General features: G+C 41.6%; 1 protein-coding gene across 1 annotated transcript in view; it reads left to right on the top strand.

Moving 5' to 3' along the window:
• The window catches only part of TECRL (trans-2,3-enoyl-CoA reductase like), a gene marked incomplete at its 5' end in the record, with an annotated part of 58,271 nt that overhangs the window by 8,094 nt on the left and 38,168 nt on the right, over nt 1–12,009 (top strand). Inside the window, one exon of the mRNA XM_083861856.1 lies at nt 5,320–5,371. Within this exon, the coding sequence (XP_083717982.1) occupies nt 5,320–5,371 (52 nt within the window). The remainder of the gene's footprint in view (nt 1–5,319; nt 5,372–12,009) is intronic.

Below are 12,009 nucleotides of genomic sequence, written 5' to 3' on the forward strand. Positions count from 1 at the left end.
ATTCCCAGCATGTGCCAGAAGCAGATTTCTTTTATAAATTTCTATTCCATTTTTAAAATTTCAAGTTTTTGAAAGAAAACACAAATTTACACATCCAGAGTTTTGCCAGAAAAATTCCATTTCCCTGCTAGAAAAGTGTTGTGACAGAGGCTTCCTGACAGGTTCTGCTGTTCAGTGCTGAGGTGAACAGTAACCTTACTCAACTCCCCTTAATAAAAGTCAGAGGGCATGGGGATGTACCAATCTAGTCAGATTTGCTCAGAAATAGGTGTACATGTTGAATTCTGCACACCTCTCTGCTAATAAATGACATTCTCTTTACTTCCACTCTCATCTTTAGCAGAGAGAAAAAGCTCTTTTTGGTGTCTGACACTTTTTTCAGGCAATTTCTTGCAAAGAGAGATGATTTTTTTTCAATAGAAATACCCAGCTAACAGTACAAAAATAATTAATTATCTTCAGAGACAAACTTGGCTGGTGTAAATTGACATGACTGCATGCAACAAGCATGTGCTTATGTGTATTCTTAGCTAATTTGGCCCATAATCACTGGAAATATTAGTCAGTCAGATTATCTCATATGCCAAGGTTCATGTGACCAGATAATAATCTGGAAGATTGCTAAGTGAGACAGTACTTACGTATGTGTGCTGGAAACTACCTCAGCTCCAACCATAATTTGGAATATCTCCTGCTTCTGGAAAGGCTGGACTGAGGTCAGAGCCAGTTGTTTGGTAGCCACTTCACTGCAGTCTACTGAGTAAAATACTGGATTCTAGATAAAGCCTTTGTGCAGCTGCTGACAGCACTTGTCTATATGTAGTTACCTCTATGTCATTCCCATGGTGAGCTCATTTATTTATAGTTCTTTGGGCATGACCAGCACACTAGTTCACCAAGAGAGCAGCGTGGGACACACTGGGAAAGGTTAAAGCAAAAGAGTGCCCAACTTTTAATTCTGACTTTGAAATAAGAAAGAGCCAATCTGCCCTAGAAGTCAAATTCACAAAACACAGAGATCACCTAAAACAGGTGTTTTTCTAATTAACTTTCTGTGGAATGCTGCTGGTTTCTTATAATACAGCACAGTCCCAAAACAAGGACAGGGTACAAAAGCAGTAATGGTGAAGTAGGTGTTGATTGCTGAATTTGGAAATTACTTGTCTTTCCCATTAGCTGGTTATCTGTTTTGCAGCCAAATCCTCAGCTGCAAAAAACTTTTGTTTATTGCAACCCTTTTGATGCCACCCTTTTGACCAGATTTACCCTGGCTGAAGATGGGGCAGTGGTTAATGAGCAGAATTTCTGAATTTCTGCAATTATGGAAAATGCTCGTTACAAAGTAGGTGACTCAGCAGTGCAGTGGCACTGACATGTCACAAACAGAAAAAAGCATTTAGAGAGAAATGTTGAATGAAAGATTACTTATTTGCTGAAATTCTATTATTCAAAATGCTTATTGATATTCTGCTGACCTCTGACCCCTACAATAAGTCTTTAGTGCAAGAACTGTGTGATGCAATTACGTACAGATCACCAGATTAGGCATAATTCCTTGACTTATAAATGTGAAAGAGGCATGAAAGTGGATAACTATCTGATTAGCTTGCACTCACAAAAGGCAGTGTTAAGTTCCCTTAATATCATCCACTTAGTGCTCTTCCTTCAGTCATAGCATAAAGTACTAATATGGTATTTTAAATCTTAAAAAGAAATGTGACGCTTTGTGCATTGGTGTCTGAAGAAAGAATAGAACTGGTATGGATGACCCAAAAGGTCTTTTAATTCTCGAATTCCTGTAAATGAAAAGTTGCCTCAAATGGAAAAGTAAAAGTTTTCTGGCTGTGAAAGTACAGGAAAACCAGGATTCGACATTTTGAAATCATCCTTTTCTGAATGGAAACTGTAATGACTGCAACCCAAAGCTGTAAAATATTCATTTATTCATAACATTTTTTTTCAAAATAAAGTAGTCTTGAACCTAACACACGACAATCGCTTATTGGAAAGTTGACTACACTTTAAATCAGGTGTTAGACTATGAGTGAAAAAGTTGTAGGGAAAAACTGGCTTGACCATCAGACTGTGGAAGATACCAAAAAAGAGCAGAAATCCATCTTGCTTTAAACAAGCTAAGGGTGGTCTTTCACTCTGCTTTGCCTTTGCATATTCGTAAAGTGCTGAAATAGAGGGAAGAAAGGGTTGCAACACTTTTGGACATAATTCAGAGGAATGAAAGGAGAGTAAGACTAATAATTACAGTGAAATATTCCAGAGTGTTTTATTCAGTTAGCACAAAGGGTAATAAGAGCAGATGCTTTCCCAGTCCTTACAATTCCTTAGCTTGTATTGATGTACAACGAAAAGAACAAAAGATAATTAATGGTCGACGAAGAGGACACTCTTAGTAGTAAGCTGGTGTCTCAGCATCCATTTCTCATTGATCAATATTAGAAACTATAACTTCACTGCTTGTTTTATGAGGTCTTTAAAAAAGGACATAGAATTATCAAGATCATAAAAAAATGTATTTCATTCTTTTGTGGCTATAGCCTCATTATTCTACCTGGGCAAGGACACCACGATTCTTCTATGTCACAGCCCATTCTGAAGGGGGAAAGTATTTGTGTTATTTTTCAGCTCGCGACCTGTGTAGTTTGTCTCAAGTGGAAGGCTCCTTGTCAAAGCCAGCTGGCTCATAAAGCAAGTGTCCTGCTGCTCTCCTGGCTGGATGTGAGCTCTGTGCCTTCCCAGGGCCCCTGCAGCCTGCACAGAGCCATGTGGAGCTGCCAGACCGCCACTCACCAGCCCAGCACATCTCCAGGCACGGGCTGGCAGCGCTCAAACCAGCTCTGGCCTAAAGCAGCCTGGATGTAGCCAGGCACAGCAGTGTCCTGCTAATGAGCTCTGCCTCGCTCAGGGATGGACAGAGCACGGTCCTTCCAGCTGCTGCTACGGGTGTGAATGCCAGCTTTGGAGATGGGGAGTGGTGTGAGGGGCTGCTCATCACCCCCCAGGGGCACACTCACTGGTTCCTGGGCTGCAGCAGGACACTCAAGCACTTTGTAGCTTATAAACACCTGAGGCATCTGGGTGGTTCCACAGGTAGACCTAAAACGTGAGCTTGGATTAATTTTTTAAATAGCTGAAGTTAGGTGATATGAATCTCATTGCTGCCATAGCAGGATTTGGAGGAGAGAAAGCACTGATTGTCTCAGGACAAAAAAAGAGAGAAGGATGTAAAAGTGAAGTTGCTAACAAGGGCTGGACTAGACATTTTGAACAGATTGAGAGCAGCTCTGCCCTGAAGTCAAAACATACTCAGGAGAGATGGAGACCTGGGCTCTGTTTTGAGCAAGCACTGCTCTGTAAGCATGGTAAGCTTTACAGTTTTTCAGCTTTCTTTGCCTAAATTGGTTGATCAGCTCTCCAGAGCACGAGTTGACCCTAGCTACTCTATCCCAGAACCCTTCACAGTGAGGTGTTGATCTGCAGGGATGCAGGCCCTGCAGCAATGTGGCTTATGCTGCATTTAGAAAGCCAGCTCATCATCCATCAAACTGGAAAAGATCATTCCTATCCTTCAGCTGGCAATGCCAGCTCTGAATACCTGCACATCTGCCCTGTGCTAGGATACATGACAAATTTTGGTCTGCAGGCTTGTATGCTGAATAGGTGTTGCCAGCTAACAGTGCTTGCATCCATATCAGATGGATTCTGGGCTCCAGGCCTCACAGGTGTGAGATCACAAAGTGTGAGAAAGCAATTTCAGATGTTTTTAGAGGTTTTGGGAACATAACCACCCCAGCTCCAGTCTTCAAGTCCACAGAGGTTGCACACATGACAAAAAAATACGTGGGGACTAGGGGAGATGTGCTGTTCTGCTGGGTGTTGCATGGAATGGCTTACTGCAATAAACACAGATAAAATGTTTTCTTTCCTTTTTGAACTAAGGAAGATAAAATGGCTCCTTCTATTGTTTCCTTCTATTGCTTCCTGTAGCTAGGAAGAAAAGGGTCTCCAAGGGCAGTGTCTCTTGCCTGGCCTAAAACAGTTCAGCATGGTTTGGGTCAACACAAGTGTTGGGGACAAGGAAAGGGTAATTCTTGGTTTCAAGGAGCCTATGCCTTGATCTAGGTGGAGTTGGCATTGCTTAGCAGCCACATCAGAGAGACAAGACAGGGTTAAGTGGAGTTTCATTTACAGCATTTTCTGTAAAAGCCCAGTAAAACCCTCTGTAACTGTGGAAAATAAAGTACCCATCTAAACCCAAGAAAAAACTTAGAAAAGATCTGTACTTTACTACCTTTTAGCACAGGTGTCATTTTACATCTTTAGATCACTGAAATCTGTATTGAGCTCTCTGCCTGTTCATATTACTGGAAACAAGTTGGGTTACTCATAAGTACTAATAGCACATATATTGTGTATTTGTGTGGGGTGTCAAATTACATAAGAGTAAACTTTTGTTTCTGTACTGATTTGCTGCTTTAGAGTCAGCAATTTTATTTTGTTGCATCAGTATTTCTCCAAACTCAGTCTTTTAAACAAAGCCCCCTATGTTAAGGTGCTAAATGATCTCTACTAGGAAAATTTCTTATGTTCTTCTTTTTTCATTTGCATGGTTATTTGTCACAATCCACTAATAAGTAGTTCAACATGCTACTTCCTCAAGAGCCTCATTGCCTTTCTTTGTAAACAAAAGGCGAATCCAAGTCTTTTGCTCTAGTAAATTCTAAATGCATTTCTCAGGTAATTTGTACAAAGTATCTTAAGAAACAAATATACATAATAAAACAGAGCCTAAAAAGCCTCCAGACTGCCCTCTAAAACGGTGACACCTGAATTGCTTCACTGCACATGAACAAAAACATGCAGAAGCAAAGTCATTTCAGGCAGAAAGGATAGAACATACTACTTTTGCTACTGCCCTCTCCAGAGAGCCCCTTCATGTCTCCAGGACATGGACCTCAGCATGCTTGAACCTACCTTTAAAGCTAAACTCTTCAAGTTTTCCTACCGGTTTGATCTAGGGGGCAATTACTGCATCAAGCAGGGCCAGCAGATTTCCCTTCTTGACTCTTGTGATTTTACCCTTCTGTCAACCATGCACAGGTGGTTCAGGTGAGATATAAGTCAAATTTGGATGATCCTTAATAACATACCAACCTGTAAAAACAAATTTGCTGATTTTTTTCATTTTAGCCTGAAGGACTTGCAGACAAATTTAAGCATCTCTTCATTAGAGGAGTGGAGAAGGGATCCCAAAGTGAAGAAGAAAGAAAAATTAATCTGTATGCATTTTGGTTTCTTTTCCAGGTACCTCCAGCATCTACCCTTCTTGATGTGAAACACAAATTTCACAAAGCATGTAAGTACTCTGGTTACCAGGCTGGAGACATGGTTAGAGGCCTTTCACTCAGAGAAATTGTCAAATTTATTTTTCATGAATCTCACACAAAAGCTGAGACTGGCCTGACAGCTCCAGCGCTCAATAAGAATAGTGTTTGAACTAAGGTTCTATTGTAGCTGTTGCAGATGGGAGAGTCTGGGAAGAGAGAACTGCATAATTTATCACTGCCAGCACATGAGGTGCAGTAGTTTTTATCTTGTTTTTAACATTACACGGTGTCATTTCAAGACCAGTACTGCATTTCTTCTTCCAGTGTTATACTGGATAAACTTCAGTTAACAATAGACTGCTTCAAGCTGGCCATAAACTGACCACGTGGACCAGAAAGCTGCTGTAGTGGAGAACTTGAGCTCAGAGTGATAACATCTGATTTTGGTTAGATATAGGAAGAAATTCTTTATGGAGAGGGTGGCAAAGCACTGGGACAGGCTGCTCTGAGAAGCTGTGGATGTCCTGTCCCTGGAAGGGTTCAAGGCTAGATTGGACAGGGCACTGAGCAACCTGGTCTAGTGGGTGGCATCTTAGATAATAAGCTTTCATTATTTTTGCAAAAAAAAAAAAAAAAAGGTGTGTTCAACTAAAGCCTAGATGCCTTTTACAGAGGAAAAAAAAAGGTTGTCAGCCAGTAATATGTTTGAGTTCAGAGTAGGGTAAGTAGAAAAAGCATTAGGCTTCTCTGTGTCCTTATAATTTTATAAAACACTAAAGCTTAAGGCATCTGTGGTTGCACATGAGTTCAGCTGATGAAGTGAAAGGCTGTTAACCTGACTGCTCTAAAGTTACTTATTTTCCCTCCCTGTAAGGGCTTGTAAAATGCAAAATGCCAAAAGTTCAAAAGCCACACTGCTGAATATGAAAAGATCGAGTGCAGAAGTTTTAATATTTCAGCAAGGGTATGTCCTCCCATCAGTTTGTCAAATGCAGTGCACTTCTGCCTAGAATCTCTTAAATCAATTGAAACTGGATTTATATTGATGCAGTTTAAATCGGTTGGAGAACACTGGCACAGAGGTTTATGCCAATATAACTGTAATGAGGTTTTTAATGGATTTGGGCTAAAATGATGTGAGATTGTGTATAAGCCATTTTAATGGCACCTGTTTTGATATTAAGAGGCATCTTACTCCTCAAGTACCCCAGTGATGGAAGTGGAGCTGAGTATAAAGACAGTAAGCATACAACAAAGCACAGTACACATCATGAACCAAACCTCTGTCAGTGCAGTGTGTTACAGCACATGGAAGGGCTGGCAAGTGTCTTCAATGCTTTTTAAATTCTCATTTTTTTATGTCAATTCATCCCATTCCCGGGAGTTCACCATATCACTGTCCTGTGTCCTTTCTTCTCAGTTCAGCTCATTGCTTTGATCTCTCTTTTCCAGTTCAGCCTGGATGTTGTTGTCTCATGAGGTTCCCCCCCCTCCTCCTTTCCCAGTTGCAAAGATCAAACCTTCGCTTTTTTCTCTTTGTATGGCTAGTGGGATGACAGCTAATAGAATACAGTTCTCTTAGGGAAGGTCTGAGAAGGGGCTGAAGCAGATCTGTGGATGCCTTTGGTTAGCATGCTATTTTGTACTAGCTCATGCATTCATTTCTGTCATTTTGTGTGTGCCAGACTCACATGTTCCCCTATAATCTCTCATTAAAACACACTCCTACGCACGCCCCCTTACAGTCTCCCTGTCTTCATACATTCTCCTTTGATCACCCATGCAATTAAGCTTTCCCCTCAGCTGGTATCTTGTCAGCCCTTCAGTGAGAGGAACCCCTGCGCAGCAATTTCACAAGTATCATCTCTGTCACTGATCAGGTTTTGCTGCCTGATTCAAGAAAGGAGGAAAGAGACTGAATTATGAATTGCAGCGCAAGCTGTTAGTCATTAAAATAAAAGAAATGAGATGCAAGTGACACGTGCCATCTTACTGATAAGTAAGTTAGTCAAATATTCATTTAGATGCGTATTTATACAAAAGGCAGAATATGAATTTAGAAGTCCAGGAACAAATACTGAAATACTCCTCAGCCTTCACTTCAGCAAAACTGTCTCTTACTGAAAAAACCTCAGAAAGGCCTAACCTTGTGCTTTTTGTGGCATTGAGTTCAGGGGATCAATCCCAGTTTTATCACTGGAGATTCAGCGGTCTTAGAATAACCATTTAAGACAAAGTGCTATTTCCATGGGAATTCAGAGGCTTTGTCCAGACTGAAGCTGTTTTAAATCATCCCCTGGCTGCTGTAACCACTGCCCATGAGAGAGAGGGGCAGCACCAACTGGGGTCAGCCCAGAACAGCAGATTCCCTGCTGCAGCCCCCTCCAGCCATCAGCTCCACAGGGGCTTTCTGTAACAGATGTTAGAGCCAGGCTGTCATGCTTAATAGCACACATCACACCTGCCCACCATGGATCTGTCTAATCCTTTTTAAACCTACTTACAGTTCTGACCTCAGCAAAATCCTCTGGGAAGGAGATCCACAATATAAGAATGTTGTGGACAAATGTCTACACTTCTACAGCTTGATATTTTCTGCCTGAAATTGAGTAGCAGCTGTGTGTCAGGGTATCATTTGTCATCATGCTGAGTTTTCTGAGACACAAGCAAAGAAGTCTCAATCAAAATGGTGCCATGTATTAGGAGACTTTACTAGAATTTTCCTCTTTCCTTTGGCTAGCTGGCAGAGATGGAACCCAGCCAAAAACTGAGTGTATAAGAAAGAAGTCTCTTGATCCATTTTCTCCAGTTGCTTATAATGAGTTAGCTACCTGGCATTTTCTTTATCAATACAGATTATGTTTTCAATGGAGAAAGAAATATCTTGTAGGCTAAACTTCCCAAGCTCTTGTCCTTGGCAATAACTTTTCACCTTTAATTTATTTTTATCTTTGCAAAATGTATTGGACTGCTGGGGGAGGAAATCTTACAGATAGAAAATGAAAAACTGTAATAATAATGCTAATTCAAGTATCACATAACTAAAATAAAATACCTCTAGAACAGGTAATATAGTGGAGTCAGTGATCATTAAATATTTTCAAGGTTACTGCATGAAAGTTGCTGAAAAAGCTCTTGAAAGAAGAGGAAGAACTGAAAGGAAAGGGGAAAATAAGATCTCAGCAGTGCTGTAGCAGACTGATAGAGGTAACCTTTTGCTCAAGGGGAACAGCACAACTGCAGCTACATTTTGAAGCAACAAGGCTGAGCATAGGGAGGCCAGAAATTGCCTTCTAGGCAGAAGGAGCAGGCAGGGAAGGGAGGAAGCCTGGTGATGGATGGAAGTAAAAAGGGAAGTCCAAGAGATTACTGTAAACATCATGTCAAGGGTATCCTGGTCCACAGAGGGAAATAAAGTGTCCAAGAAATAAGGAACATCTAAACTAACAGAAGTTATGTAGGGCATTTAAAATAAGCAATATCAATGAAAACAAATCATTAGGATGGAATTGTCAGTAGATGGCACTCAAGAATAAACAGCATAATTTCTGAACAATTTGAAACTTTAGAATCCTGCTATGCCATCTTATAACTGCTCCTTACAGGTATTTCTATAGTGATCCTGGGAGCCATGTTCCCTGGAATGCTGCTGAAATATTTTCTGTTGCTTTTCTCTAGAGAGAGGTCAAGGAAAAAGACAGTGCAATTCCTTCTTCATGGTGGGACCAATCTCTCTTTCGGCCTTCTCCTTACGGTAGGGCAGTGTGTTAGGAGTCTGCCAGGTTTTACCTACTGCTCTCATCCTGCAGGTGTCCCAGAAGCCACAGGAGAACCGGCAGCCCCTGCAAACCACCTGGTTAGAGTACACCTCTGTGACTGCCTGCACAAAGGTAGATCAGGGACTCCCGTGCAGGCCCTTCCACCGCACCATTTCACCAAGCCTGTCAAACACTCCCACTGACTTCCAGGTGCTTGAATAAAAGGTTTATTGCTTAATGCAAGGAGATGCAGTCTCAGAAAGCAAATATAAGTAGAACTACCACATCACATAATTCTCTTCCCTTTTCAAAATGACCTGTTACTGCCTTCAGCTCACTTCTGCCCCCAGTTTCTTATCAGTAGTGCTCAGCTCAGCTCGTACTCAGCACCTGCAGAGAGAGCAGCATTTTAGAACCAACAGGTCCTTGTTCACTCAGAACCCTGAAGCAGATCTTCAAAACACAGAACAGTGGAAGTTGAGCTGACAGGGTGAAGAGCAAGGAGGAGAATCTCTCATTGCTTAGAAATCACAAGGCAGGCTTTGTGAGCACAGCTCAAGGTGCAAGAAGTACTAAAATTAGTTCTTTAGTGGAGGAAGTCCTCTTTCTTTGCAGCCTTCTAAACAGGCTGCTAAGGGTTTTCAAGTCCTGAATGTGCAACTATTCTGGTTTTCATGACACCTGAGATCTAGTAGAAGGATTCCAACAGCAAGGGCATCAGGAATAACTAGTTTTTGCCAGGCCTGTGTTGACACAAGAGCGGGATGCAGAGCTGTTGCTGGAAAGGATGACTGTACTGCATCACGTAATTCCCTTCTGGAGGCTGGCTGCGATGTTAAACTGCAAGGCTCAGAGAGGTGAGGAAGGATGCTGTGGGGATTAGTCATTAAGAACAGTACCAGGGAGAGCAGTGACTGCTAAGCCAGTCCTTGCCTACCGGCTCTGTATAATCAGGACTGTCTGATAACACAGTCTTGCTGAGAACCTGCAGTTCCTCTGATTTCTCCACACTGTCTATTACAGCTGGATTCTCAGGTTGCAGAAAGTTAATGAAATCTGTCAATTTTGATGCCTGGAGAGACTCATGTGCCTGATGAATACATCTGCTGGGGACTCAGAGAAGCTGAATTAAGCTATTTATGGCTTAGCAAAGTTGACTTCATAGTCTTGGCCTGTCAATCAGCCATGTGTCTCACAAACCAAAGAAACCCAAATAACTTATATCTAGGGCACAGAGGCTTCCAGAGGGATCTTTCTTCTGTCCTATATTAGGAGATCAGGCTTTGAGAAAGCCAAAATGTTTGAAAGAGGGCAATGATCTGATCCTACCGTGAGGCGCCTTGAGCTGGACGCACTCCCTGGACAGAAAGGCAGCTACAAAGTCTATAGCTTTTATCAGATCTCAAACTCCTTCCTCCCTGATTGTATCCTAAGTAGTTCACACTAGCCCAGAATCCATATATGAAGGAGTTTTCCAAATGACAGACAATATCCTGCTGTGCAGGCGTCTGATTGCAGAGCTCAGAGGCCCAGTGTTACATCCCCAGTATGGATTCTCAGAGCACATTGGGTTGGCAGTCACATCCAGCTATTGTTTTCCGTAAATTCTCCCCTCTCTGCATTCATAACAACTCAACTGGAAATCACACAATGAAGGCGAATCACTGGGGATGGGCAGTTATTACAAATGGGCACTAAGAAGTACAGTGATTTCATCAGTGTAAATTGCTCATTCATCTGTGTTGACTTTGTAAATGGAAATTACTAGATTAGGAGGAAACATGGTATTTATTCCATATTATATTTATAATTTATTTTTCTTTTGTCTTAGTCACACAGCAGAGATCAATAGGATGCTAGTTCCTGATGAATTTCAGTATCCTTCAAATGACACAATTCTAAGATCTTTTTTACTTCTCTATGCCTGTCATTCAGTTCATTAGAAACTCCTTGAATTTCTTTTTACTGCCACAGTGAAGCTTGTATCTTCTGAAATTCTTTACTTTTTGCTTCCCAGCTCTAAGCACAAAGTAAGCAACAGCTCCTGCCACAAAACTCAAACCAGTTGCTACCCTCGTCCTTCCCAGCTCACAGAGATCTCATTCATGAGTAAATTGCTTCCTGCCTGTGCAGGAACAGGGACCCAAATTCTTGCCTCAGGATGGGGCTTTAGTCACAAGACCAGCCTGTCCAGTAACTTCGTTTCTATCCTGTGCAGGGAGAAGCATCAGGAGGATGACCTTCTCTCAGCTTATTTGTGACATATCTGTGCAAATCTCTCAATATAAAATACAGGAGTCTGTCTGCTGGTAGAGATTCGTGTGACCTGAATTTGTGGCTTGGCTGTCAAAATAATTGAAGCTCTCTTGTAAAAGCTGGAAATTTTTTTCACTCCTTTGCAACAGCCAGTCAGGAAATGAGAATGGCATCATTGACCTAACACTGTTAAAAGAAAGGAAAAGCCAAACTGAGTTAACCTCATGATTTTAATCTTCAAAGTGAATGAAGATTTACCTTATACTCAGGCACAGCACACCCCACACCCCATTCTGTGTTGGAATTAGAGAAAAATGATTCTGGTCATGTTCTAAAAGGGACAGACAATGCATGGAGCCCATGGCATAAGCCCTCCAGAAGGTTCTGTGTACTTCACAGACACTATTGTGCTTCCTGAGCTGTGGTAATGAGCCTCCCATTCAAGCCTGACTCATGTCTCTTGACACTTCTAAGGCCCAGATATTGCATTTGGACATTTCTAGCTGGAGTGCTGAGATAAAAAAAGTGAGAGTGAGTACCAGACCAGGAACCTGCAGTTCATTTCTCTGCTGAGCACTTGAATCTCATTATAAGTTGTGGAGAAAGAGACACTAAAGCAGCCTGAAAAGTATCTGATCAGGTATCCAGGATGT

Source organism: Zosterops lateralis (assembly GCF_965231275.1).
Source record: "Zosterops lateralis genome assembly, chromosome: 5".
Lineage (NCBI taxonomy): Eukaryota > Metazoa > Chordata > Aves > Passeriformes > Zosteropidae > Zosterops > Zosterops lateralis.